We start from the raw sequence: 27,392 nt of genomic DNA, 5'->3' as shown, positions 1-27,392 counted from the left end.
TATTTACAGCTACGTTAACTCAGGAAAGTGCCGTAGAGGTGTACCCGCAATGCTTGGCACAATTGAGTTTTGGCGCTACCTCTTTTGAATAGATCGACAGAATTATCCGAGACTGGAGCTGGAATTTCTTAATCCCTTTTTTACTTTAGTATGTAACATCTGTCTTCTCCACAAAAGGCTGTGACATAAAATGATTGATTCATGCGACGAAACTGTGCTCTGATTTATGATCCGTTGCGAATTAAGTGATTTATGGCCGGCGTATGACCTTGCTGACGCTTTCACCATAGAGACTGACCCGAATAGCTAACCTTCTTAACTACTGTCCCTGGATCAAGCGTTATTCGCACGGCGTACCTTTCCTGGCTATTATTGTTCTATCTGGTCCTCATACTCCTCCTAGAGCGACACCTCAGAACCATGTCCCACGCGAAAATAGTGAATAGCTGCGGTATTCAAATACTGCCGCTTATGCGAGTGACAGATCACCATGGGATTCTAACCATTGGCTAGCTGAGTGGCTGTCAGTAAGGTGCAGTAACTGGACAAAGTTTGTCGCCCACGAAATTGATCCCATTTCCGCCCTGCCGCAAATACCATTCAAATGGTCTGTGCAATTCCCAGACTCTCTACTACTGCAACGCAGAGACTAAATGGTAGGAGTCCGCTACAGTGACCATCAGAGTAGGCCATGAAAATAAACCTCCATCCGTGTAGGTCATAACAGCTGTCCGGTATATAAAATTCCGACCTTTCAGTTACTGGACATCAACTGACACTTCTAATTTCAGCACCTCTATTCGTTCTCCGTTTCAACCTGACCATGCATCATCCGTCATAAAATGGATGCGTGCGATATTCTATCGGACTACCCATAATTAGGGAGCCGCTTTCATCCATTCCAGGAGAGGCTGCTGGAAGGGTTAGGTGTCAGCAAGGTGCTGCAGCTCGGTTGCTCCTCGGGTGCTGCTCCCATGCAAGGCACGGTACACCCTGACAAAATCCCAGAGATTCGGACCGCTGGAACAGATTTGATGCGCCATCATCCCGGGCAGTTTTTTAATACCTCAGAGACCGACAAAATGGTCAATGCACGCAAAGTTATGGTCCCGGCCAAAGAATGTTTCCTAGTTGGCTCCTTCGACGGCAACAATCTTACGATGTCCTGAGAAGGTGCAGTCTACAGAAGTGTGATTAGGATTTGGACGACCTCGTTCCGGCAGACAACAGCCCATGCTGGGCCTTCCACAGAATAGCAAAAGACAAAAGGATGAAAATATGTTTCCATGTACTGGATGCGTGCGATGCTGGTGAAATACGGCATCCATTTCATAGTAGGCAAGCGATTCTGAGACTCTTCTTGCTCTTTTTTTGACCTTGTCATTTTAGCGATCAAAAGCCTAAACCTCAAAATCGTTAGAAACGCACGTGCATAAATGATGACCGGACCAATAGGCAGAAAACCACCTAAAGTGGAGCTACCCGTGCCCTCGAGTTCGGTGACTTTAGACTTCTGCAGAGGGAGAGCTACTGTGATGGTGTTCGCTTTGGGAGCTGGAGGAGGTGCCCGAGGATGCTCAGGAGTTACGTAAAGGACTTACCAGTAATTCAAAGATTTACCGGTATTATTAAGAGGGCACGCGCTGAAATTCAACGCGTCAAGCGCGCAAAACGCGTGACAACCATGCCCCTGTAATCTCTGTCGACTTTGACTTGTCTTTATCCTGGAACGTCTCCACCTCCGCACACAGTTTATCTTCATCGTTCATAGGGCTGTTGCCGATGTACCGAATTCGCCGATAATCGTGTCGGTGAATCCCTAAATCGGCGGGATTACCAAATTAGGAATAGCTTAAGTCATGTGATTGCGGAAGAACTCATAATACGCTTATTCTGACCCTCGGAAGCGGGATTCCTGGGATGTCTCGGAAGGTCTGTTGAAAGGTTAGTGATTCAAGGATGCTGGGGTTGTCACGGAGAATCTTCTTCTCGAGGAGTTCCAGAACTGTAAGGTTCTACTACCCTTTAAAAGGATTCACAACGGTAGGATGCTTCCTTTGAGTAGACGCTTCAGCGATACCTCCAGGAGCGCAAATTGAATGCTTTCGAAGATGTGATACCATATTGGCAGCGGCGGTCTGTCTTGCTGAATCTGTTGTCTTCCAAAGCGAATCCCAGTATTTCCATGGAAATGAATACAGCGAATCTCTCTATCCGCTGATCTCCGCTTATTGGTCCTTCTCATTATCCATTCGTGATCGTAGTCTCGAAGTATTGCCATATCCACTCAGTAGCTTGCACTGGACGTTTGCAAGATCGAGAAGAGAGAGCATTACTCGAGGTAATTGAAGAAGATCAGGAGTTGCTGAGTTTGTTGCATTGGCGATGCTGATTCCGAAGGAAAAATCTCATAATCAGGAGTATCGACAAAAAAGTCGTCAAAAGATGCAGCCAGCACCGACTCCGGTATCCGATCTTCGGGTGAAGCTTCTTCGTCACTTTCATCGTTAAAGAGCCGGTAGTCGAGGCGTTTATGGCGGGTAGTAATTCGCTCGTTGACCTCCATTGTGTGAGAGAATGAAGAAAGTAAGAAAAAAACAAGAATAGGAGAACGAGCGTTCACGTGATTTGATTAACCAAATCGGCGCCGATTTCGCCGATATTATCGGCAGGCTGTAAGTCTCGCCAATAAAACAGCCGACAAAATCGATTTTTACGCCGATGCCGATGACCAATATGACTAATTCCTCGTATCGGCAACAGCCCTAGCCGCCGCCCTAATCGTCCAGCAGCATATCATTGCTAGTATGAAATGCCTCGCGGCGGTACGGTTCTAGAGGTAATGCAGCAGCCATGATTGATGAGCGACAGCTTACCTCTGAACTTCAGAAGTCAAAACTATGAGCGGACTTGCTTGAAGTAGATAAGACAAAACTTCCTCGATGTGGCGTCCAAACGTCGTTCCATCGTGCTTTCTCATGAAAACGGATTTATGGGGTGCTCGGCCTTCGGAGTTAAGATGACGAGCCCGTTGTGTTACTTCCTTCTATAACAAGAACCCCGCTGGAACTGCTTGCTATATTTATTAGTGTCGTTATCTTGTGCTACTTTTACAGACATTTTCAATCCCAAACTGCTGCACCCAATTATCCCCATAACTTCACATCGCAACCATGCTCCCCCTCATTACCCTCGAGGAGCACTACGCCTCTCCAAGGGTCAGCGAAGCCAGTCCAGAGGCACGTGATCATTACGCAAACTTTCCTCCGCATATTCTCTCTAAGCTAGAGTCCCTCGGTGAGGAGCGTATTCAAGACCTAGATAAAGGGAAAGTATCTCTCCAAGTCATTTCCCATGGTCCTGGTAGCATATCGCCACCCGTCTGTTCGGCAGCTAACGATGATCTTGCCTCTGCCGTTTCCCGGCACCCAACTCGATTGGCGGGTTTTGCTATGCTCCCGATGAGCGAGCCTGCTGCCGCCGCGAAGGAGCTGGAGCGTTGTGTGAAGGAGCTGGGCTTTGTTGGTGCCTTGGTGGATAATCATCTGAACGGGCAATTCTACGATGACGAGCGCTTCTGGTCGGTCTTCGAGAAAGCGCAGGAGTTAGACGTCCCGATCTATATTCACCCCTCGTTTGCATCTGATTCTATGATGGAACACTACAAAGGGAACTACAGCGATTCGGTCGCTATGGCTTTGAGTGCTTATGGCTGGGCTTGGCACACCGAGACCGGGCTTCATATCCTGAAGTTATTCGCCAGTGGGCTCTTTGATTGCTTCCCCAAGTTGAAGATTGTGATTGGGCACATGGGGGAGATGCTACCATTTCAAATCGAACGCATTTTCCTAATATCTGAGAGGTGGGGTAAAAGGGAGCGAGGTTTGAGAGAGGTTTGGAGGAACAATATCTGGATCACGACAAGTGGCATGTTCTCGCTGATTCCTCTGGCTTGCCTTCTGCAGACGACTTCCATTGATCATGTGCTGTACAGCGTTGACTATCCATTTTCTGCCAATGAGAAGGGATTGAAGTTCTTCGAGGAGATTGAGAAGAGTGGCTTGATTGCGGGAAAGGACCTTGAGTTGTTCGCATTTGGAAATGCGGAGAATTTGCTGGGTGTCAAAGCGAGAAGCTCGTGAACGTCTAGTGTTTCCAGAAAATCTTCGTTGAATTAATCAATCCGCAAAGACCAATACATCATCATTCTTCACTGTCAAGATGCACGTCCAATCTTGGATGAATTGAACTTGAAGGTTGAAATTTCGTCTCGTCTTAACGTCTGTCCTCTCACTTACTCTCGGCAATCCAGAACCTCCCAAAGTCTCGAGATTTCACACGTCCTGTCAAATTTAACACCTTCAGTTATTTCTCTAGCATTTGCAAGAACTTCCACCTCGTCGAACCAATCGTTTCACTATCTCGCCGTTTTCTGGAAGACAACTTCTTGGGGTGTCACCTACCCAAAAGACCTCAAGTCGATCTGCGATATTCAAAGACGCCAACAGACTATTCTGGCTTGAATTGCGTCGAGATCATTAGGGCTGTTGACGATATTCGACCTGTCGAATATTATTCGATTGATTATTGGCGTCGGATACGATATCGGCCAATCCCCCGGCGTCGAATACGAATATAATATTATTCGAAGCATTCTTCGACCGTTGAATCTCCGATATAGTATTCGTACCGATAAAATCCTGTGATTCTCTCACGTGACCGACCCGAGTTTGCAAAATCTTCTTTGCCCTATCTATATTCTGATTCTAACTAGGGCGAACAAAGCCCAAATCCAAATCGCCGACTTTTTGCTTGCTTACGCAACAGATATGGACCTTAGCCCTCGACCTAGCCGCCAGAGACGCCTGGATTATCGGCTTCTGAATGACGGGTCAGGGTCAGGGTTTTACATATATCATATTGGGCCTTTCCCGCAGTACCTAGCCTAAATATATGGATAAGTTAACAGTGTTCGTTGGTATATGTCAATCGAGGCTGGCATCTCTATAAATCGCTCGGACGGCTCGCCCGTGGAACGAGCACGAAGGTCTGTCAAGTTCATGGTCTTCTTCATGACGTGGTGCTACACACGCCTACCTTCGTTCAAATCGGGCGGACAATTGATACTCCCCTATCAAGTGCATGACATTTTGAATAACGTACTTCACAAATGAGTGTGCCACGCAACAAGGAACGCGGGCTTTTTAGTCAGGGTCAGGATTAAAAACCGCGTTTACTATGGCGTGGCACACTCGCTTGTGAAGTACGATACCAGCTAGTCCCAATTAAGATTTTCTGCCAATAACCGATATCGTTGACTATATGCCCATACTACATCGGCCAATATCTATGTTTGCCGATATTTATTCGTAATTTTATAGACAAGATTTTGAGCTGCGATATAGTATCGTCGCTGATATCGGATTTTTCCGATATCGGCAAATCGGCAAACCGTCAACAGCCCTAGCACTTCAGCCCTAGCACTGATGCTGCAGCCAATATTGTCGTCGATTTTTTCAGTTCCACCGATGTTATGGATATTGTCCGGTGTGCAATGATGATAGCGCGGTGGATCGGTTCGAGAGTTCCTCAGATTATTGCTTACTGTATTTTTTATTCCTGTACTGCTCGCTACTTTTACTTTTGTCTAACTTAACTTTTTTTTATAACTATCCTGTCCCCCGTGTTATTGCCACAGAGTTTAGAATACAACTGCGTCCAAATGCATGCTAATTTTCTAAATTACGACTCTGCAATGCCCAAAGCATTAAGCAGTAAGAACGCTTGTCTCCCGATCGACACCTAAACCTAGACTTTCTGATCGTGACCCCGCAAAGCGACCCATTCAATTTCCGGTGCAGTACAACTATGAAATACCTGAACATCGTAATTCAGTGTCCTTGACTTGTGAAGGTAAGGAAGCCGCTGTTGATTATTCCTGATGGGGACTGTGAATGTGGCCGCGACTTAGCAATTGGCTGGCTGTCGGGTCGATACCTAAACTGGAAACTAATACACGCAGGCTGTGCAGATGCCCAAGCTAAATTCATGAAAAAGAATTTTTCCTACTTTTATACACAGTGTGGTTCGTGATAGTAAATTTGGTGGTGTGCTTTGATGCTCATGTTGACATCTTGCTTGTCCGGCCGAATTAAAATGCATAACTCTCGGCGAGACACACGTCAACATCGAATCTCCTAGTTGGCTGCTTTGAACCTGAAGTCAAACATCTGATCACTGGATACCGGGAAACTGTGAATAACTGTGCTGATCATTCTGTCACTATCACATCTGTTCCAATGACTACCCTACGTCGGCGAGACTGGTCGATCTTACGGAGGAAAGTATCGCGTGCAGCGTCGCGCCCACTCTACCGCCGTGTCAAATAAAACGCCCCGCAACGCCCCGCAACGACAGGTATGGACAGGGGTTGCATCTAAGGCCGGTCGTGCAATCGACGCTGCAATGGATACTGCCGAGGAAATTCGCGTTCGTCAAATACGCAGAATTATTTTCGCGAATGAGCCTGACCGTGAGCATGAGTTCAAACTCAGTGAGGAGTCGTATAATCAACTCAGGACTGAATTCGTGAAGGACGAAGATGATAATGCGTATGCTTTGAAGTTGTGAAAGTCGAAATCAGATTGACTGACATATTTGTATAGCTATCCCAGACTATTATATGACTGGACCCGCCAAGTAATCACTATTGTGACAGCGCCAACTGACTTACATGAAGATACCTCGACTGCTATTCTTTCCAGTATCTACGACCGCGTGACATCAATCATGCAACGTGAACAGATTGAATTGGGCTCTGATGAGACCCTGGCGACCATCCATAGTCCCACGATATTGGTAGACACCGGTCATTCAAGGTACGAAATGGAGTCAGACGGAGCCATTTACTTTGAAACAGTGGATGCCAGGGACTACAAGATTATCATAGAAGTTGGTGTCTCTCAGGCATACAACAGTTTGTTCGACAAAGCCCGGAAGTGGATTATCGATAATACATGCGATCTTGTTATTTTGCTTGCCTTCAACGAGAAGTACAGGTATTCTGCACCGCGCCAGCGCATTTTTTTATCACCTCACGAAAGTAAAGCTCAAATTGTGCAGATGCGACGTCACTTACGGTCGCCGAGTTATCCGAAGTTCCGGAAATTAGAGTTTTTAGGGCATTTCTGGTTTCACGAACTCTCTGATGCGTTCATCGAGGTAGTGCGAAAGGCACCCAGTTTCGATGGAACAGATGATCTTATGCGAAGCAAATACGTACGTTTGACTTTGTTCTAATAGACAGAATCAGCTAACATGAATGAACCCAAAGGTCTTAGTAGAGAACGGCATAAACAAAAGCTCTAGTGTCCCTCGATCAATTGGCAATGTGAGGCTGGCTGAATTGATACCCGCAGTATCGCACAATAATGAAGACATTGGAAATATCATTATAGATTTTTTTTGACTCCGTTACTTTTTTGGATATTATCTGGCGCGCAATGATTGCAAATGCTGTCAATCGATTTAAGCGTGCTGTCAAAGTGAGGTCTTGATTTTTCCTGTTGTTTCATCAAACTATAAGAAATCGCCGTGTACAATTATTTATCAGCCCCATCTTCATCACACCGTCGGAAATGGGATAGGATTGCAGCCACGATGGAAAAGAAATCCTGAAGGGCAATGGGAATTGAGAGGTTCACCGTCATTACATTTATCACTTGGGTCTGGAACAGCGTTTGCTTGTTACAATATTTGTATATCAATAAGCTAGGATCACTTCAATTATTCTATATTTATTGCGTGAATAATCTTAAGCAGTGTAGCCATTAACTCCCTTGGCCTTGGACTTTGCCAACACCCTTTGATAGTCCCTGACAGTGTCCTCAAATGGCTGGTCTGGCTTGAATCCCATCTTGTACGCGCGGGCCAGGAGTACAAAATTGTGCGGACTTCGGGAACATCTTCTTCCTTTAGCAACTTCAACGCTGCTGATCCAGCATTTTCGAGCGCGCCTATCATTTTCCTGAATGCTGACGCCAATACCAGGGAGATTGGCGAATCGGATGTGCTTTGGCAGGACGTCGGAAGGCATTGTGAGCGCGTACAGAAGGTTGGCGACGAGAGTCTTGGCGAACAGATCTACTACGACACTAAAGATCGGTCTTGCACCGGAATAACACATCCGACGAGGTCGAAGTTTTCCTCCGACCCAGAAGACATGATGCCGTGGAAAATATAGACCGCGTCGAGCGACTTGTCGACGACCGAGCTGACGGACCTCAACAGATCGGTCGTGATCACAGTCGCGTTCTCGGAATACAATGCGCCAGCTGGAACTGGTGGCTCGATGACGTCGGTCAACGTGACTTTATACTTGGGGTCGCTGAGTAGCTCTTTGGCGACGAGCTGGTCAATGAAGCCGGCAGCACCGGTGCTGAGGACAAGCGGTCATTTCTTTTCGTTTGTTTGTCTGGCTGACTGGCTGATTGTGGTCGCGGTGTGGCCAACTTGTACTGCTGTTAACTGACTGCTGGATGTCGGTTACCCCATATGTGGTTGCGGCATTTTGTCCTGACCCGTTCGCATTAGTGACAGGGCATCATCAGAAGAACTATTTGCCGACCTGCACTGCTTGTTGTTCGTCCGACGGTAACAGGTTTGTACCTATTGCTAGAGAGTTGTAACTGTTGTCTGTTATCTTTTGGGTGTTCTCAACTGGTAACGTAGGGTATGGGTATTTGGGCCGTATGGTCTTGAAATTGGAAGGGTTGCTGTTGCCGGCCCAAGTGACCATACGGCCCAAATACCCATACCCTACGTTAACAGATTACCCACCTTCCCGCTGCATAGCCCATCAGCACCTTATATATACCAAAGCAGTACACAATGGTCACAATGTGTGTATTGCAATGCGTGTATGGTTGTATAGCTGTCATATTATACATTACATGCGTTTCCGCAGTAGATCTTACATATGATACGCATACATTGTCAAATGGGACAGTTATCTACGTGCCGGACGTTATCAGTATGCGATATCTCATACGAACATTCAACCCAACCAACGCGGGTTTGGTTCAGGAGGCTACTCGGAATATGACAATAGTTGATCGCGATCGAGGGTTGAATGGCTTACCTATGTTATACACGGTAGGAATGCCTTTCGGGAATGCCACCGTGAGTGGCACTGTTCCAAGCTCAACCGTCGCAGCTACTACAATTATCTCTGCGTTGCCGACCATAACCACTAGTGTTGTGCAGCAAAATTATAGGATGCTCGCAAAGAGATCAAATCTGTCTTGGATACAGGGTTTCAAGTGAGTGAATTACCAAGACTTGATCGCAACTCAGAATGTCTACAATGAAGAGATACTCTATCAGTTTAGAGTAAGTGGAGGCGCACAATCATATTGGTGGGTACCCTATCGCGTGTTTACACACTATGGCAAGATAGTTTATGTAACATTGTAGAGATAGTTTGGGGAGATTATTGATTTGATGGTGGTATCTCTACATGCGCTATATCATATTGTTCAACATGGATTTGTAGTTCAAACTGATAGTGTGTATTAAATGATGTAGTATTAGGCAGTGAAAGATGTCAAAGTACGATTAGAATTTGTAAAGCAATGAATTGGAGGATGTCCGACTACAGTTGACTTGTGTCAAATTGATTGTCGTATCCAAAATTATTACGACCTCTATTTATATACTGAACCTTGTTCAGTAGTCTTCCTTGTAAATTCCTAAATCCTTGTTCCCTAGCCTTGACTCTATCGTCCTCAAAATAGAAACATCTGCATATGACACAGAAGATCACTTTAAAGTACCGATGGCACGAGCTGGAAGAGACGGGTATAGAACGAGACCGATCTAGTTCCTATGTTGAAATAACAACTATATCACTAATAGAATAGATAGTGAATATAAATGCGCATTCTAAGTTCACGATAGGCAATACAAAGTATAGCCCCAAACCCTAATCTTAACCTTGATAAGCTATCTCTCATACAATCTCCTCCTATCTATGTCTAACAGCATGAGTAACCCGATTGCATCCCGCCTCACTCCACTACTCCTTATCTCCGGCCCTCGTAATCCGCACAGTTTGTCTGGACCCAAGCTCAATGGCAGACTCGTTGAAAGAGAGCGAGGAGTGGGTGTGTGGAGTGAAGCGGAACTGATACTGGTATGGTGGCTTGTGGGCCGAAATCAGGGGAATTAGAACCGTGAATCGCTACGCCGGTTCAATATGTTGAGCAGTCCGCTGTGGCTTGAGAGACGATTTGCGGGGTCCTGCACCGGTTCTGAATTAAGCGTACAAGCAGAGGATGAGATTGATGTCCGGGTCGTTACTTCTGCAGTACCTGGCGCCAAGCCTGTATCGATTGGATGAAACTACCTAAAGAATGAATAGGGATCATAAAAGACTACATGTATCGATAGAGCATCATCACAGTCATAAAGAAAGCGATCAAAGACGCTTTGCTTTAGTAGACGCCAACATCAAACACATTATTACGCCAACCACCGTCGCCTTCCTCCCCGTCTTGCACTGCCTCTTCAGCTCGCAAAGCCTCCTCATGCCAGACCTTCACGATGCTGCCAGGCGTGTACCTGCCCTTGAATACTCCCTTCTTCGGTGCATCGACGCCCACACGAGCATACAGATCCGGATCTTCCTCTGGAGTCAAACGCGCTGTGACTGCCTTGATGAAGGTCAATACGTCCTGTGGGTCCGCAATTCTCGTTGCATGGAGCCGTTCTCTAGCGAAGACCAACTCTCGATTGGCGGCATGCGTAAAATTGACAATGCGTTCAGCCAAAGTCTTCTCTAACGACCGGCGAATTATCGGCGTGAGGAAAGGCTTGAACAACCAGCCCAACCAAGAAAGCTTGCTGCGTCGAAGTTTGTAGTCCAATTTGGAAATGTGCACGCTGACACCACGGACGGTCAACATTTGCTCCAATTTCTCCTTCCCCAATTCGAGATCAAGGGAGATGTCGATGCCACGCTCATCTAGGAAAAAGCTTGCAATGCCTTCATCTGCGATGCGAATGAGGCCTGAGTGATAGCGTATCCAGAATCCAAGATCCTCGGCGGACACGGATAGACCGTTAATTGACACGGTCATGAACGATTTCACCGCGGAAACTGTCTTCTTTGAATGGGCTTTGCAGATTTCGAGGTTGTTCTTCGTGGACACAAATAATCTGTATGGTAAGAATGATGTGGCATTGACAGTTCGACCCGGCTCGAGGATGAGGTTCTCAACGAGAAGATCCATTTCAGGAACCGAAATCTCGACCCGAGGGATAGGCACGTGCTGGATGCTTCGGATCAGTAAGGGGAGGAAGATATTCAAGCTGTCGGTGATGAGATCAGGATATGTGGCTCTGTGTGGAGGCGACAGGACATCGCAGATCCTCTTGGAGGCAATGACCAGGTCGGAAATATCCTTGTCCTCGACAACTGTGGAGATTGTCTTTTGAGATTGTTGCAGAAACTTGTCAAAATCGGCACGGAAGCTCGACTCGTTACCAAGCTTTTCGGACTTCTCTTTGAGCTCGTTGATCTTCTTGTCCGCATTGTCGAACAAGTCTGGATCAGTAAGGGTCTTTTGGACCGAGTTGCCTACATCGACCATGAAGTTTTCGAATTGCGGGTCGGACTTTCCATGTTCCAAAACCTTGTTGAAGTCCGTTTCAAGCTGTTCCCATTCTTTCTTCTCACCGAAGGAGCTAAGCAGCTCCCAGAAATTGCGAATCGCCTTGTCCATGGCGGGATTTGTGTAGATATCGTCCTGAGCTGTTGCAAGAGTAGCGTCGGCAGCTCGCGAGCATAACCGAATATATCTCTGGATCAGTTTCGCAATTGTTGAGACCGAATCCTGATAGTCTGTTCTCTTTCTCAGATTCAGAACCGTCTGCTTGAGTCTGTACAACAGCGTTTCGCATTGTTCGCCCGATAAGCTTTCCTTTGCACCGGCAAGAGTATCCTTACCCACTTTGGTTGCCTCGTTGCCTACGACCCTGGTTGTGCCTTGTGCAATCTCATTGACTTCCTGCTTTGTTGGCAGACTGCCTTCGTCCGCAGCCGCTCCCTCTAGCTTCTGTTGTTCTTGACTTGACAGCTCGAGTTGTTTTCCAGTCTTCTCCGCGGCGCCCGACAACGAGAACGCAGTGTCCGCGAGTATTTGCCGACCAATCTGGCAGATATCGCTGACGAAGAGTCGAAAGTCGGAATTAGTGAGGAGGAGCCCGCCAACGGTACGGAGGCTCTCGTAGGTAGCCCTGGCGTCTGCTCTTGCTTTGACCTTGGATGCCTGATGCGAGATGTCATGGATGTCGAGGGAGATGCGAGATTTCGTCAGATACCAAATAAAATCTTGAATCTGGTCTTTATCATTCTTGACGCGGAGAAGCTCAATGAAGAGCTCGAGCCACTTTCGACAATTCCGGACAAGCAGTCTGCCTGATTCGCTAAGTTCCACGTTATTGGGATTGAGGATATCCGATGCGAGCAGTGTGCGTAAATTAATGATCATCTGTTCAGTGGATGGCATGTACCCTTTCCTAACAGCTCTCAGCATCTGGTAGGTGTGCAACTTCTGATGAAGGCTACTCTGCAGGGCGGTTTCATCTTCGTAGCGGGGAAGTAACGGTTCGGTATCCTCATCACGGCGCTGCTTCCGACCGAAGCCGCAGCACGATAATGACCAAGACATGATGGATACGATAGACAGGCGATATACAACAATGTACAAGAGGATTCAGAACAATAGAGCAGGATCAACGCAGAATAGTGGTGCAATACAGCATGAGTTACTCACAGGATAAGGGTTTCAGTGGCGAGCTTCGACCATCATGTCTCCACCAAAGCACCGGACCTCTCATCCGTCCTCCCCTCCAGCTTCACCCCATGACCTCACCAACCACAAGCCACGAACTAGGAGTCCCGAATCATGTCCAATGTCTTACTATCGCTCCGAGACTGTCGCGGCCACTCTCCGGCGTTAGCGATAATAGAACATGGCCTGGGAGGTGCATTCAAGAACCAAAATGCTTCCAGAGACTCTGCTGAACATCAGGGACGGAGCAGGATGTTTCTACCTTACATACGACCCTGTTGGTCAAAATCCAAATCTCCGGCAGATAAATAGAGCCATTCTGAGTTCGAAATTCTCAATTTTGACCTCCACCGTATTTATAACTTTCGTTTCAAAACCATCGCACATCACACGATTATCCTATTACGTCATGGACGCCGTTTAGTTGGGGAGATCCACAATCAAAGTTTAATTTAGCTAGAGCCAAGCCTCACGCTGCGTGGCGCCGATATCTCAGGAGCGCCGATGATCCCGCCGGCGGAATGAAAGATAGCACACAGGAGATCATGTCACGGAGGCTACAGTCAAGAGAAAAGACGTCGACGAGGGTTCGACAATACGTGTGAAGCGTGAGAACATCATGCCCGAAAGCATTCATCGTCAGCGACCAGGCAGAAGGGCACTTCAACCATCGCAAGGCTGACAACGTTCAATTTTGGTGGAGTGGCCGTACATATACTATGCGCTGAATGAATTCTGAACCCTGAGCCTACGCAAACTGCAGCCGTGTCTTCGATTTCCGGTAAATTTCTTGAGATATACCGAACTGGACGGCAAGAACGTGACGAAGCGGTCTCTTGGCGCAGGTTACCTATGACAGAACCTGTTTGGCGCGAGAAGAAGCCTAATAGCTTCGTCACCTATTGTATCATAAGGCACATATGTGATATATCGCTTCAAATGTTTTACAGTTGCATTCTAATTTCCTTTTGCGGGTCTAGAGGTTGCTAAGACGAATGATGGTACCTGTAACATATGGCTATCAAAATATCTCTTTCCCTTTGCATGACTGGCACGGATACCTAAATACAGATATCCCTTCAACATCCTCTCGACCTCCGGCATGAACCGTGATATCGCAAAGAGGTTGCAGGGACAGGAACTCCAACTTCTATCTGAAGGCCTGAATGTATGGGGTTCCTATCATTATTCCGTCCAACCCGCTGTTGCGTGTTCTTGTTTCCCGGTGGACGGTAACGCTGGCACTGCTGCTACCCTGCTTTGCAGCCCGCCGAGCCTTCGGCTTTTGTAAAAGTTGTTACCGCGCAGGCGATATTTTGATCTTTCAACTCAAAGCGTGGTAACAGAGGTACAGCCAAAAGAAATTGCGCTCAAATTTCGCTCGTTTACAAAGACGTCATTATATATCCCTTCCAGGTTTCGCATGCCGCAATACTTTTTTGCTTTTGTAAATAGGGAGTAAAGCTCGAATTTTAGGGACAAACGCGGTGAACTACGAATATTTTTCTCCCATCCGAAACTTCATGAAATTGCATGGTCGACCTTAATGCCCCTAATTAATTAGAGTCGCACATGGGCTATACTCAGAAGGAATGGACGTCAACCGCACAACTATTGGTATTTAAGTCCTTATTTAGCGGTGAACGCATGCATTTCAGGGGCAAGGCGTTTGCTGAATAATCAATGCTCTTCGGATGGACGGGTTATACAGAAGGTGAACGCTGGACTTCACATTTGACCGTTCTTTACGCCAACAAACTAGTAACCTCAAACAAATGTAATTAACCGGAAAAGAGAAAATATCACACCAAGACAAATAACAAGCTAAATACGGAATACCCTCCTGCCCGCAGAGAGTCGCTCATGGGCCCTTAGATCGGACCGTGCTTCTGTTGGTATCCCTTCATGAGATGGCTCAAGTCGCCGACTGGCAGCTGGAACGGGAAGTCGACGGCGGCGAGCATGAGGACAATGAAAATATAGAATCCTACTAGCCCGCACGTCAGCAAACAGCCGCCGCTGGCCTTGACGATATTTTGGCCGAGGGCGGATTTGCCTTCGGCCATGACGAAGTAGGCGATCGCGAGGCAGAGGAGAGCGGCTTCGACGGTGACGAAGATGAGGAAAAAGGCAATGTTAGTGCGGAGCGAGCATATGAGCATGACCATGACGGGAATGGTCCAGAAACAGAGGTAGAACGCGAACGAGGCCTGGAAGGCCTGTGTGGAGATACCGTCTGCTTGGGAGTCGCCTGTTGGCGAGTAGGCGCCGATAGAGTTGAAAGATGGAATCAAAGTGGCCCCGGTGGAGAACCAGAAGCCGCCGAAGCTGCAGAACACGACGAAGGAGAACGTGTTTCCGAGGAAGAACTCAAAGATCCCAGAAATGAGAAGTAGGAGGCCACCGATAAAGACGTACGCTCCACTGGTAACTTATTAGCTCAATTTTCACTGTGACAAACAGCGGATAAGTACGTGGCGGCCGCATTGAAATTATCAGAGTCACGGAGTCCTATGAGGGCACAGCCCAAAGAACTGGCGCATACAGCGTGGGCGACAATGGCAAGAGGAGTCGGATTCGCGAACGTCTGTCGCAGGCTGCCCTTGACGGCCCGCTCCGGAGAAAGGTAGAGCTTCTCGAACAGCTCAGGGGACATGGTGATGGACTGAGCAGTGCGCATGCGGTCGAGTGCTTCCTCACGGGACGTGAGAGACAAATCCTCCTTGTTGCGGGCGGCCTCGACGTCGAAGTCGTCGGGTTTGTTGATAGTTCTCTCACCGTTGCCGCGGCTGTAGGGGTCGGCGTTGTTGCTGTATTCAGTCATGGCTAGGCATGTACCAGAGACAGAGATGATGGCGAGTGAAAAGGCGAGCAACGCGACGGCGAGGCAGCGACTTATATAGGCTGACGGTAGGCAACCTTATAAGTTGGAGCGAGAGGGCAAGTCTGCCAGCGTTCAGGACTACTGACCGCCGGGAACAAGGCGGGAAAGCGTCGCGCGTCTCAGCAGCTTGCAGAACTCACAGAAGTTACAGAGAGGTAAGGCACCCGGCACAGACCACTACAACAGATTCAACAGATCCGCTGTCGATGGCCGACCAATAGTCGACGAATTCTGAGAGAGTCTCCTGGAAGCGGGTCGAATGGCCACGCGCGACTCTCAACTAGAGTAAGGTGGGGAGTGGCCCAACAGTCCGCTGTCGGTTTTCGGCGCGCTGACCCGTTGCACTCACTTTGTTTTTCTGTCTCATCTCGCTGCACTCAACTGTGGTCCTCTGCGCAAAGCTGCACGATCAGCGCATCCGAGTTGCTCGTTATGATTGCCACCACCCACGCAGATTGTTCCACACGCGCAAGATCGATGCCACAGAAGAAGACGCGCGTGTTTCTACAAATGCTTCGGTCTTGATTGACTGCCTGCGGCATGCTAATAATCATGGAACGACGGTCGCTCCCAAGTGATGTGCAATCCTGGACGCGGGTTAGACTACAGCAACTGGATGACGTTATAAAGAGGGGTAGCCCAGGCCACCTGCGCCGCACGTTCCGTTGGGCCTCAGCCTCACTCACGAACAATGGGCGATCTCCATTCGTCCTTATCCGCTGCCCCGGACGGGCGCACTGTGACTGAGTTCTAAGTGGGCTACTGCCAACTGTTCTGGTAGGCTAAATATAGCGGGGTCGACGCTGTTCGACAGGTGGCCCGTGCTGACCGGGTCTCGGTTCGGGCACTCGCAGGTCCGCAACTCCTTCGCAATCAAATTTCTCGTCTGGTCCAAACTCCCAATCTGCGACACAGTTGCCCTGGTGTGGTACCGCCGAGCACGAAGCACACGGTATACGGATATCCTCTTGCCGGGCGTAGTTCGAGTCGAGAACGTGTCCAATCCGGAGCAGTATATAACCGCACCGATGCAAGCAGTCGCATGCGGAGAAGACGTACGATTACTGCAGGAAGGATGCACATCAGAGTTTTTGGAAATGTTGGCCCATAAGTCCGGTCGGCTACCCAAAGGCGTTGAACTGAATGAGAATGGCGTCGTGAAGCTGAGTTGAATGACTTCACGCGGGGCTGGATCCCGTCGTACATAGCTCCATCGGACGGGATGATCGTGAGGGCGAGTGTTAGTGAGAGAATTGATCAGGGTTAATCGTGTGCGTGTATTATGGCAGTATCGTTTAATCGGCACGAATAGGCGATGGATGGACGGATCGGATGGCAAAAGTTTGATTTACCCGGCGTTTTGGTAGACTCTTTCTATCATAGTGTTTATGCATGCCATCACTTATGGTTGTCGTGACGCGCTAGCCTTTCCCTTGTGCTGGCTGACAGGTCAGTTTCGTCTCCCTGTTGATTTCTCCGGTGGTGGTTATTAGACGACCCACCGTGTCTGGGTTGTGCCAAAAGGAAGTCAGCACTATATTGGCGAATGTGTTGGTCCGGATAGATTCTTACCTAATAACTTGGTCACCGCGAGTGTGGACGAGGCAACCGTTTGCCCGCACATTGTGTGACCCCTCCGACCGAAATTCCGTACAACGTCTGTAATAAGCCAGCGACTCCCCTGAGAACTACACCAAGCGTAAGTAATTTGTAGCAATTCTGCACTAAGTCTATACTAACCTTTCCTTATTGCACATTCTCGAACTGAATGTCTGGACCCAAAGCAGTCTCGATTCCGCCGTCTACGACGACGTGACTAATACATGGACCGTCAACGTTACTCGCAACGATGGATCCGTTCACGAGCTGCATCCGCGTCACATTGTGCAGGCCACTGGCAACTCTGGCTAGCCCAACATCCCGAATTTCAAGGGCCAGGAGAAATACATGGACAAGCTCGTGCACTCTAGTCAGCATACTACCGGTGCGGACGACAAGGCCCAGAAAGACTGGTCATGCTGATTGTCAAGGTACGGGTGTTGCTAACTAGGGCAAAGCTCCACTTATGTCATCCGAGAACGGTCTTGGTACTCATTTTAGGGGACTGTTCGATCCGGACCGCCTTCCTCTCGATCAGGCTGATTTGATATTTTACAGCACGCCAGTAAAGGTACATCATCTTCTTCACCAAGATCTCACCATGGCGAGCGCGAAAAGATATTGGACGGCCTTTCCAAGGCGGCTACCTCGACTATGGCTAGGACGATTCCGAGTTCTTAATGAATTATGCCGTCGTGGCGACGGCTACCTCGACGTCGAATAAAGACGTGGCGATTGGACGAGACCCTGAACACCATGTGGAGAGATGGCGGACATCCCGGGTTCGGGTTCCATAGAGGGCTAATTTGTTGCATTGGAGGTTCTTCTCGAAGCGATTGGCGTTGCAGATTTTGGCAGAGGAGAAGCGATTGAAGGAGCGAAAACGCAAAGTCTAATATATTTGATAATGTTTCTGGTACTGGTTACTGGCAAAGTAGATAATACGAAGGTTAAATCTGGGCACAGATAATGTGTTCGTTCGAAAAGGCAAACGCTTTCTGCATGCTCTTCCGTTAGTAAGTGTATCTGTATGTTGTTGCGTAACAATTATTTTGGATACGGAGACACCGTCTACCTGCGGGGAACAGCGATGGGGACATCGTGTGCTCCTGCTTATGCTAATCTGAATTTAGCGTGCTTGGAGGCAGATTCAATTGAACCTCTACCTGGGAGCTATGTACGGTATCGACATATTCTTTCAAACGTACAAGGCATAAGAACAGCGTAGTTACGCGTATGTGGGTGCGTGTCATGCGCCGCACCAGTCTCACTATGACTTGGCCCCACGCGTATTTCGCATGGCTTGGCCTAGCCCTGACACCACCATCCGCGCAACTCATCAAACAGCATGAAGTCCTAAAACGACTCTGTGGCCATATACTGGTTGTCAAGGAACAGCAGTATAGGGCTGTTGACGATACGATATCGGCACCATTTTTCCATATCGTCAATCGGCATTGTCTAACTGGAAGTCTGCCGATACGATATCGTCGTAATTTGACGACTGCCGATACGATATCGTCACCGATAATTGGAAGTGGCCCTTACAAATTGGGCTCGGACTCACCTACCAAATGTCGCCAGAACTCTACCGCTAGGCCACCGGCCTTGCAGCCATGTCGATGGTGCCTCCCACACCCGAGTACAGCACTCTTGATACATCTTCGGCCCCGCCTCCTACATCCTCCCAATCTTCAAAGTCCCAGCGGGTGCTTTCATGCGTGCTCTGCCAGCAGCGCAAGGTGAAGTGTGATCGCAAGTTTCCTTGCGCCAACTGCAGCAAATTCAGGGCACAATGTGTGCCTGCGACGCTCCCGCGTCGGCGAAGACGCAGATTTCCTGAACGAGAACTGCTAGACCGTATCCGCAAGTACGAGGATCTGCTCCGCCAGAACAGTGTCAAGTTCGAACCGCTTCACAAGGACATTGCTGTGGGGAACGAGTCCCAACACGGCGGGCGACTATGATTCGGATGATGAGCAGCCACAATCTACGAGGGCTGGTCGGTCGTCTCCCTCAACATCCGTAAAGCCTAAAGAACTACATGAGGCCAAGTACGGGCGCTCTTCGAAAGTCATCTCAATATGATCTCTATCTGACTAACCATCTCAGGAACTTCTGGCATGCCATGAGGCAACAAGGTGTACGATGACGTCACGCTTGGCTATACAGGCTATACTGACAATCGAGACAGTTCCGAGAACCTGACAATGAGAGCGAATCCTCACACGATGATGTGAGCGAGATTGAGGTCAAAAAGGCGTGGGATCAACTCTTTGCAGATAACGACAACCTACTTTTTGGCTCGCGTAAGACAGCTGTCGACCTTTCTACTCTTCACCCCGAATTGGTCCAGATCTTCAGGCTTTGGCAGATTTACCTGAACAACGTCGACCCATTGCTCAAGGTCACACACACTCCCAGCCTGCAGGGGCGCCTCATCGAAGCCGCTAGCAACGTGGCATACATAAGTCCCACTCTCGAGGCGCTCATGTTCAGCGTATACTCCATGTCCATTATGAGTCTCACAGCAGACGAATGCCAGGCCACATTCGGTTCGTCGAAGGAAGATCTTTTGACAAGGTACCAGTTCGGCTGTCAGCAAGGTCTGCTGAACTGTGGTTATTTGCGAACGGGCGATCGCGAATGTTTGACTGCATTCTATCTCTTTCTGGTATGTCGGTCTGTCGAGTTGCCTTGGGCATGCTTGCCAATGGATTTTAGGTTTCGGTCGGACCCAGCACAGATCCTCGATCTCTGTCCTCCATGCTTGGCGTTGCGATGCGCATTGCGCACCGCATGGGCATTCACAGCGAGTCGGCCTGTGTCAAATGCACCGCTCTCGAGGCCGAAATGCGCCGGAGACTTTGGTGGTCGCTCAAACTCTTCGACAGTCGCATCGGCGAGTTAGCCGACTATAAGACCGTCGCGCTAGCTCCCACCTGGGACTGCAGGATTCCACTCAACGTGAATGATTCTGACCTCCGACCAGAGATGACAGAGCCACCACCGGTTCAGGGAACATCCAGCGAGGCACTTTTTGTCGTTGTGCGCAGTGAGCTGGGCGAGTTTATCCGCCACACCAAGTTCCACCTTGACTTTACCACTCCGGCTTTGAAGCCCGTTGCCAAGGATGTTCAGCAGGGCCCCATTCCTGAAGGCGGTGAGCTGGTCCCTTTGGAGAAGATGATCGAGGACAAATATCTCAAGTTCTGTAATCCGGATAACCCACTCCACTTCATGACGATCTGGACGACGCGAACTTATCTTGCTAAATGCCGACTCGTGGAACACTATTCGAGATATTCTGACTCGTCTATGGATCAGACCGAGGCGCAGCGCGATGCCGCCATTTGCCATGCACTCAACATGCTTGAGTGCGATACGAAGATCATGAACTCACCTCTTACCAGAGGGTACCTTTGGCTGGTTCATTTCCACTTTCCATTCCCCGCATATATCCACATCCTCCAAGACCTGAGAAGGCGACCTGTCTGCGAGCAAGCTGAACAGGCCTGGGAAGTTATGAGTGATAACTTTGAAGTTCGTGTCAATGTTCCGCAAGGAGGCGATAGCCCTCTTTTTAACATCTTTACCAAAATTGTCCTTTCGGCCTGGGAGTCTCGCGAGGCAACATTCGGACAATCAGGAGAACCGTCGATATACCCCCCAGGATTGTATCATACATCAGAGACAGTGTGACACAGAAAGCGCAAAATGCCCAAAGTGCAGGCATAGAACAGCCCCACAATGTTATGGGTACGAATATTGACAATTTGCCGATGACGATGCCGATGGGATTTGGTAACTACGGCTTGTTGTATGGCGCAGGAGGGCAAGATGGCTATGCAGGAACGGGCCTTAACATTCCCGGACAGGCTCGGTTAGACATTGATATTAATCAGTTAGACTGGGCGGCGATGGACTGGGACTTTGGTGGGCGTCCCACCTGATGAAACTCCTCGTGAGACCTCTGGGGGTCCACAGACTCAGCTGCGCCGCATCACATATCTGGGCCGGCTGAAAAGCAATGCTCATGGACATAGGTATAATCTCTGCGGCTGGTGGCTGGATTTCCGAGGGGCTGGCCACTTAAATTGAGACTGGCGGCGTAACCAATAGGCCTAGTGCCTTGCCTCTATTAGAGGTAAGGTAAGTAAAAGGACCGGAGTACGGCCACTGCCTCAACTGCAATTGCGGCAAATGTGTTGAACCCCACCTACGTGAGATGGGTAGGTAAGCAAGTAGCTAGGTAGTCAGGATAACAGCCCACGCCATTGACCTGCACCTCCCACTGCATGTAAGAAGCCGTATTTGGGCCTATTTGGTGCAAATCCACGTCATATTGTCCACACCACAAGTGCCATGCCAAGGTTTTCATATGTAGTTCTTGGCATATTGGAGTAATAGGTACGTTCGTACAGTACACACTTTTTGATGGCACGGACCAATTTTTTTTTGAGAAGGCTGCAAATGAAAGGAAGATAAATCTGGCGAGCGAGACGCTACTGCTGTTTGGCGTGTTTGCACGAGGCCCAGCTGCTGCCAGATTCCCAGACTGGCCTGGCAGACGCCTGGCTGGTTTGGTTTGTTTGCAGGGAATCTTCCAGACACTCTATGGACCATACCAGCATGATACAGAAGCTATTTTAATATCATTGTTCAGTACCATACATAAATACTGCTAGCAACAGGGATTTTAAAGAGAGACTGGGCATCATAGCTGTAACCCCAATCATTGTTCCTCTGACCGGAACTTCTCTGCGTGAAATCGGTATCAGTCAGTGATACGAGCGATTCTGGAACAGGGTCGGTGAAGAATGTAGGAAGCTCCGCAGCTCTACCCTGTCCACACCTCGCCTGGTTTCTGTGTAGTCACACTGGAAATTACGACCGAGGCATCGCTTGCACTTCGGAATATCGAGGCTACATCTTGCTCTGGCCTCCCAGCACTGAGAGCAGGCCCTCTTGCGAATGGCCGGCATTTGAACTCGAATGCAACTTTTATAGTTTTGTACGAGAGGATATTGGCATAATTGTCAGTTTTCCACCTCGACGATGTTCCTGAGGAGTTGTGGACCAACTACTAGATTTGTAAGCAACCTTAAAAAGAGTGGATCCTGAGCCCCTTGACCGCCTTCTTGATTGCGATTTTTTCCTGAATATAGACCACGCGCGGCCCTTCGTGAAATCTGGAGATTACAGTATAATGATGCTTTAAATTTCGCGAAGACGTCGAAGAATTGCATGTGTTAGGGCTGTTGCGAATACGAATATCGGCGGTTTTTCCCAATATTCGTATTCGATATTCGACTCTTGAAAGGCATTCGAATAATATTCGATATTCGTATTCGACAAATAAGGTTTAGGTCGAATAATATTGGCTCGAATATTCGTATTCGATCGAATATCGGTCCAAATCACGTGATATTAATTAAATAAGTTAGAGCATTTCCTATTACAGGCTAGTTTAGGGTTAGGGTCAGGATTAGGGCTTTTTGCAACTTGAAATCCCGCTGTATTCATTTCTCTACGGTTGATTATGTAATACTATGTCGAATATCGAATATCGGCACGATATGTCGAATATTCGATTCGATGGTCGAAGAATGCTTCGAATAATATTCGATATTCGTATTCGACGCCGGGGGATTGGCCGATATCGTATCCGACGCCGATAATCGGTCGAATAATATTCGTCTATTCGAATATCGTCAACAGCCCTACATGTGGACCTTAGAGTACCGCTTCCACAAGGCTGTGTAAGAGACATGCCGCTGTACTGTAGTGTGAGATCTTAGGGGCTTGTTACCTAAAGGTCCCTCACTATGCCCACCCCACCTCAGCCCCGCAGGCCTGCCAAGCATTGCACATATTTCAACAATGGCACTTGATGTTTTCTTCCCAACCACAATACCGCAACAATGAGCCGGGATGAGATTGAGCCTCGCTGGGGTGACTGCATCTTTGATGATGACGAGGAATTTTCGGACTGCGGAGATGATATACCCGATGGAGTACGCATTGATAGACAATGGCTTTCGGAGGAGGGGAAAACGAGGCTCGCTCTCCGAATTGCTTTAGAAAGCACTTCAAATGTAACTAAAACTTCAATGAATCTCTGAAAATCTATCTTTCAAGATCAAAGCTTATTGGGAGTGTAACATAGGGATCTCTCAGGGCGTTGCACATTCTGTCAAAAGATTGATACATCGAGAATTTATGGATTCGGCCATCATCGATACCCCGCACTGGAGCCCAGCGCCATGCTTGGATGTCCACTGTGCGAGTTCTTCCTTGCCAATATCCGTAAGATTGATGCATTTTGCTCCGCCGACCTAACGATTGATCAAAAAAATGTATATTGTGGTACAAGCATGCTGGATACCCTGCAACCCGCCTTCGAGTTGTTTATTGAACGAGGTAGGCAGCTCAAATCATACACTTCATTCCTCAGTCTAACTCTAGCCCTGCAGTTCGAGGCCCCTGACCTTGACGTACTATCGCCATGCGACCCAGCTCGAGGCCCCGGAACTTGACGTACTATCGCCATGCGACCTCACAATATTCGTCACGGCTGAAATTTGAAAATATTTCAAAATGAAGGAGTTACCAAGCAGCTTTTAAGTTTAATGCACTGCAACTCATCTTTCTCAGTAAACTGTAAGTAATGTTCAATCAATTTCGATAGTTTTCGTCAGGCTGCCCGGAGTCAAGTTGACTAGTCGGAGCAAGTACCACGCTTCCGTCCTCACCGTGCTCAATCGTGTAAGTTCTCCACCCAACCCTCGGCAAATTTTTTATCCCTGCATCTCCTGACAAATGACTCATGACACCTCCATGTGTCACAACGACAATATCTCTCCTTTCATGATTTTCCAGCGCCGCAGCTCTTTCTGCCAGGTGGCGGCGGACATTCTTTACCCGCTCGCGCAGTGCATGAGGAGCGTAAAGTCCCTCCTTCGCCTGCCATCCAGTAGCCATGCCCGAGAAATCCAGATTCGGAAATATCTTATCCAGCTCACGGCAATCCGAACCGGTATCGCAGGGTAGGGCCTTGTGCCCTTGAAGGTCAGGGTCCAATACCAATTCGGCGCCCCCGGTGACGCCTTTTCCAGAGGCTGGGGATGTGACAATAAGGCCGACTTCATCTGAGAACTTGAAGCTCCGACCTAGATCTTCGGCTTGATGTCTACCCAAGAGAGTTAGTTCTGGGTCAAGGCAATTAAAATCATGGTCAATATTGTGCACGGATTCGGTATGCCTTATGAGGTGGACTCTACCTGCCATACTTCCCGAAGGTGACATGCTGAAATCGCGAGACGCGTGGTTGTGGAAGACGGCTTCCAGACGGTTTAAGTACTTCGCTCAATGTTGCATGACGAGCGGCAAAATCTACAAGCCATAGCTATGTATAATGCTAGAGGCCAATATCAATGTCACTATTGTCATACGCAAACTTTGGCCACATGTTGTCTGGGATGCGTTACCTGAGTATGTATGACGGTCTTTCTTGCTCTAGACCCGCGTGTCTGACTTTGGGTTTCCGATCTAACTGCTGGTTCTGTGGTCTCTGCGGTTTACGCGAAGAGGGATGACGCAACCTCAAACAAATTGGACATTTGAGCTGCAGAAACGGCCCGTTGTGATCAACCTTAGAGCGAGAATCGCTCTCGCCGAATTCGTTGCTCGCAGGATAGTGCGAATGCCTTTGGCGACTGGAAGTCAGAGTCGTGGTAGAACTATGGTATACAATGTTTGCCAGAAAACAACGGAGAAATTTTGGGTACAGTAATGTTTCCACTAAGTCGGAGTTCAGGTAAATACTGAGCATAATAACGAAGCGGAAATACGGAGTTTGACCACGAAGGAAGGGAGTATAAAAGTACAATGAATGTAGAGTGTGGAAGAAATGACTGACTGTGACTGTGGTGTTGTGCGGTTTGCGCCACACGATTGCGCGTCCCTCGCCGGAATCACGGCAATTAGGTGTCTCCCATTGTGGCTTGCATATTCCCTCTTGGTCGGTCCTGTCGTGTGGCTTCTTACCTCCGTCTCCTGCGTCTTCGCTTTGCGTGCTTTTGTTTTTGGTTCCAGCAGATATCGAAATTTTCTTCACTCCCCAACACTCACAATTGATTTCCCAAACCCTCCCTTGGAACACGCTATTCCTACTACGGTTACTCTCTTCAGGGCTGTAGGCGGATAGGCGGATATGGCGGATATGGCGGATAATCCGTATATTCTTAATTTAAATTGAAAAAAGGTCAAAATCTGGCAGGGTTAGGGTTACAGTTAGCCCAACCCTTAACTTGCATAGTCCCACAAGAGGTTATTGTAGCACTGTCGTACCGGCTCACATGTAGCGGGGATCACCGACCATATAAGTTGCGTCCGCTACAGCGAGTCCATTTAGAAAATTCAAATATCATGTTAGAGAACTTTGCGAAATTTTTGAAGAAATTAGATATATAATAACTATTAATGAATTTTGCAAATTTTTAAAGGCGGATGGCGGATCCGTATCCGCCATGCTGTCGAAAAGCGGATAAAAAGGCGGATGGCGGATGCGGATATGGGAAAATTTGGCAAATATCCGCATCCGCCACAGCCCTGGGTACATTTGGGAATAAATAATCCACGGTCACCTAATAAAATAGGACAATTGAGGTCGCGAATACCAGTAAATCGGAAAGGCAGTCGGCCAGGTAAACCCTTGCCCTAATAGTAAGGTGCCAGAAGTCCACCAACAAATTGCAGGGTAACACACCCGCTTGACCCGATTTTTTGGCGTTCCCCACTCGCCTGCAACAGTCTTAGAATTATTATCAATATTAAGCAAGCAGCACACTGAATGTCGGAGAAGAGAAAAAAGACAGCATTGGTCACTGGGGCGTCATCAGGCATAGGCCATGCACTGGCCATTGAATTATCCAAGAGAGGTTTCAAAGTGTTTGCATGTGCTAGACGGCTTGAATCAATGAGGGACTTGGAGTCAGATCACGGCGTTACGATTTTCAGAATGGACGTTTCGTCACTGGAGAGCATCAATGATGGTGTCAAGTTCATTGACTCACAGCTCGGTGTTGACGAAGGTGCTAAGAAATTGGACCTGTTATATAATAACGCCGGTCAATCATGCACTTTCCCAGCTATAGATGTTCCCGATGAGGCATTGACTCAATGTCTTGATGTTAACTTCATTGGGCCAGTCAGGCTCACGCATGCGCTTAGAAATTATGTGATCAATGCCAAGGGGGTGATTGCATTCACCGGTTCTCTGGCCGGCATATGTCCGTTTCCCTGGGGTGCAGTGTATGGAGCTTCAAAGGCAGCAGTTCACCAGTATGCCAGCATAATGGCGCTTGAGTTGGAACCGTTTGGGGTGAGGGTGCTTAACGTGGTAACTGGTGGTGTTAATACGAATATAGCAGATACGAGGGACTTGCCACAGGATTCGCTGTACAATGGTCCTGAGATGGCTGATGCGATTGATAAGAGGAGGAGGATGGCAGAGAGGGAAACGCCGATGTCTGCTGACGTGTACGCCAAGAGAGTTGTCGATGATGTGTTATATGGCGATAATTTTATTAATCGTTTCTGGAGAAGAGTCAATGTGTATCATGGGTCATGGAGTAGTACGCTCTCTTTGCTCGTTAATATTACTCCTAGATGGTTTATTTTATGGGCATTTAGGATTAAGTTCAAGCTGAACAGTGTGTTTGAAGCAGTTAGGGCCAGACGAGAGATATTGGAAAACACTAAAAAATCAGATTAATATTAAGCATAAATTCTTTGTATTCTTCTATAGTTATTCTTTTTCTTTAAAATATATATTTTCTGTTCGAAATGGTCGACAACAACGACAACGGCAGCAAACAAGACAGTCCAGGTTCCTCACAATTGCTCTCTATGATATTTGACTTTGTGCATTTATACCAAAAATGTCTCCATTCACACTGAGCCATTGTTAGTATCGTCCATCCTTCACCGTAATCAGTTTCTAACTTAACAGCTTAATGAAATGTTCTATTTCCTTGCTATTCGGATTGGCG

General features: G+C 48.0%; 12 protein-coding genes across 12 annotated transcripts; 5 read left to right on the top strand and 7 right to left on the bottom strand.

Annotated features, from left to right (window-relative positions):
• Positions 1-2,332: 2,332 nt before the first annotated feature.
• Positions 2,333-2,566, bottom strand: POJ06DRAFT_270891 (uncharacterized protein; the record flags this gene model as incomplete). Its single annotated transcript, XM_056189472.1, has 1 exon — positions 2,333-2,566. The coding sequence occupies one exon, from the start codon at positions 2,564-2,566 to the stop codon at positions 2,333-2,335; it is 234 nt and encodes a 77-aa protein (XP_056041530.1).
• Positions 2,567-3,141: 575 nt separating this feature from the next.
• Positions 3,142-4,257, top strand: POJ06DRAFT_27938 (uncharacterized protein). Its single transcript, XM_056189810.1, has one exon. The coding sequence runs from the start codon at positions 3,174-3,176 to the stop codon at positions 4,140-4,142; it is 969 nt and encodes a 322-aa protein (XP_056041529.1). The 5' UTR covers positions 3,142-3,173; the 3' UTR covers positions 4,143-4,257.
• Positions 4,258-6,465: 2,208 nt separating this feature from the next.
• Positions 6,466-7,556, top strand: POJ06DRAFT_297163 (uncharacterized protein; the record flags this gene model as incomplete). The annotated part of the gene is made up of 4 exons (XM_056190597.1): positions 6,466-6,611; positions 6,666-7,278; positions 7,334-7,417; positions 7,458-7,556. 4 exons carry the CDS (start codon positions 6,466-6,468, stop codon positions 7,554-7,556), a joined length of 942 nt encoding a protein of 313 aa, XP_056041528.1.
• Positions 7,557-7,813: 257 nt separating this feature from the next.
• Positions 7,814-8,095, bottom strand: POJ06DRAFT_270888 (uncharacterized protein; the record flags this gene model as incomplete). Its single annotated transcript, XM_056189471.1, has 1 exon — positions 7,814-8,095. The coding sequence occupies one exon, from the start codon at positions 8,093-8,095 to the stop codon at positions 7,814-7,816; it is 282 nt and encodes a 93-aa protein (XP_056041527.1).
• A 50-nt stretch (positions 8,096-8,145) lies between these two features.
• Positions 8,146-8,568, bottom strand: POJ06DRAFT_270887 (uncharacterized protein; the record flags this gene model as incomplete). Its single annotated transcript, XM_056189470.1, has 2 exons — positions 8,146-8,437; positions 8,549-8,568. 2 exons carry the CDS (start codon positions 8,566-8,568, stop codon positions 8,146-8,148), a joined length of 312 nt encoding a protein of 103 aa, XP_056041526.1.
• A 233-nt stretch (positions 8,569-8,801) lies between these two features.
• POJ06DRAFT_260864 (uncharacterized protein) lies at positions 8,802-9,702 on the top strand. Its single transcript, XM_056188534.1, has one exon. It carries the CDS (start codon positions 8,890-8,892, stop codon positions 9,322-9,324), a length of 435 nt encoding a protein of 144 aa, XP_056041525.1. The 5' UTR covers positions 8,802-8,889; the 3' UTR covers positions 9,325-9,702.
• Positions 9,703-10,046: 344 nt separating this feature from the next.
• POJ06DRAFT_278091 (uncharacterized protein) lies at positions 10,047-12,843 on the bottom strand. Its single transcript, XM_056189737.1, has one exon. It carries the CDS (start codon positions 12,729-12,731, stop codon positions 10,494-10,496), a length of 2,238 nt encoding a protein of 745 aa, XP_056041524.1. The 5' UTR covers positions 12,732-12,843; the 3' UTR covers positions 10,047-10,493.
• A 1,853-nt stretch (positions 12,844-14,696) lies between these two features.
• Positions 14,697-15,678, bottom strand: POJ06DRAFT_214695 (GPR1/FUN34/yaaH family-domain-containing protein; the record flags this gene model as incomplete). The annotated part of the gene is made up of 2 exons (XM_056185505.1): positions 14,697-15,278; positions 15,329-15,678. The coding sequence occupies 2 exons, from the start codon at positions 15,676-15,678 to the stop codon at positions 14,726-14,728; spliced, it is 903 nt and encodes a 300-aa protein (XP_056041523.1). The 3' UTR covers positions 14,697-14,725.
• A 1,430-nt stretch (positions 15,679-17,108) lies between these two features.
• Positions 17,109-17,926, bottom strand: POJ06DRAFT_27894 (uncharacterized protein). Its single transcript, XM_056189776.1, has 2 exons — positions 17,494-17,926; positions 17,109-17,437 (listed from the first exon to the last, which is right to left on the bottom strand). The coding sequence occupies exons 1-2, from the start codon at positions 17,713-17,715 to the stop codon at positions 17,273-17,275; spliced, it is 387 nt and encodes a 128-aa protein (XP_056041522.1). The 5' UTR covers positions 17,716-17,926; the 3' UTR covers positions 17,109-17,272.
• Positions 17,927-18,953: 1,027 nt separating this feature from the next.
• On the top strand, positions 18,954-21,711 carry POJ06DRAFT_297160 (uncharacterized protein; the record flags this gene model as incomplete). Its single annotated transcript, XM_056190596.1, has 6 exons — positions 18,954-19,268; positions 19,321-19,391; positions 19,450-19,480; positions 19,532-20,011; positions 20,062-20,957; positions 21,011-21,711. The coding sequence occupies 6 exons, from the start codon at positions 18,954-18,956 to the stop codon at positions 21,288-21,290; spliced, it is 2,073 nt and encodes a 690-aa protein (XP_056041521.1). The 3' UTR covers positions 21,291-21,711.
• Positions 21,712-24,015: 2,304 nt separating this feature from the next.
• Positions 24,016-24,627, bottom strand: POJ06DRAFT_201112 (uncharacterized protein; the record flags this gene model as incomplete). Its single annotated transcript, XM_056185226.1, has 1 exon — positions 24,016-24,627. The coding sequence occupies one exon, from the start codon at positions 24,625-24,627 to the stop codon at positions 24,016-24,018; it is 612 nt and encodes a 203-aa protein (XP_056041520.1).
• Positions 24,628-26,134: 1,507 nt separating this feature from the next.
• POJ06DRAFT_260851 (uncharacterized protein) lies at positions 26,135-27,214 on the top strand. Its single transcript, XM_056188533.1, has one exon. The coding sequence runs from the start codon at positions 26,318-26,320 to the stop codon at positions 27,113-27,115; it is 798 nt and encodes a 265-aa protein (XP_056041519.1). The 5' UTR covers positions 26,135-26,317; the 3' UTR covers positions 27,116-27,214.
• The last annotated feature ends 178 nt before the right edge of the window (positions 27,215-27,392 follow it).

This window comes from Lipomyces tetrasporus, assembly GCF_029532465.1.
Source record: "Lipomyces tetrasporus strain NRRL Y-64009 chromosome Unknown POJ06scaffold_10, whole genome shotgun sequence".
In the NCBI taxonomy this organism is placed as follows: Eukaryota; Fungi; Ascomycota; class Lipomycetes; order Lipomycetales; family Lipomycetaceae; genus Lipomyces; species Lipomyces tetrasporus.
The sequence above is the reverse complement of the archived record's forward strand: the minus strand, read 5'-3'. Positions and strand labels throughout refer to the sequence as shown.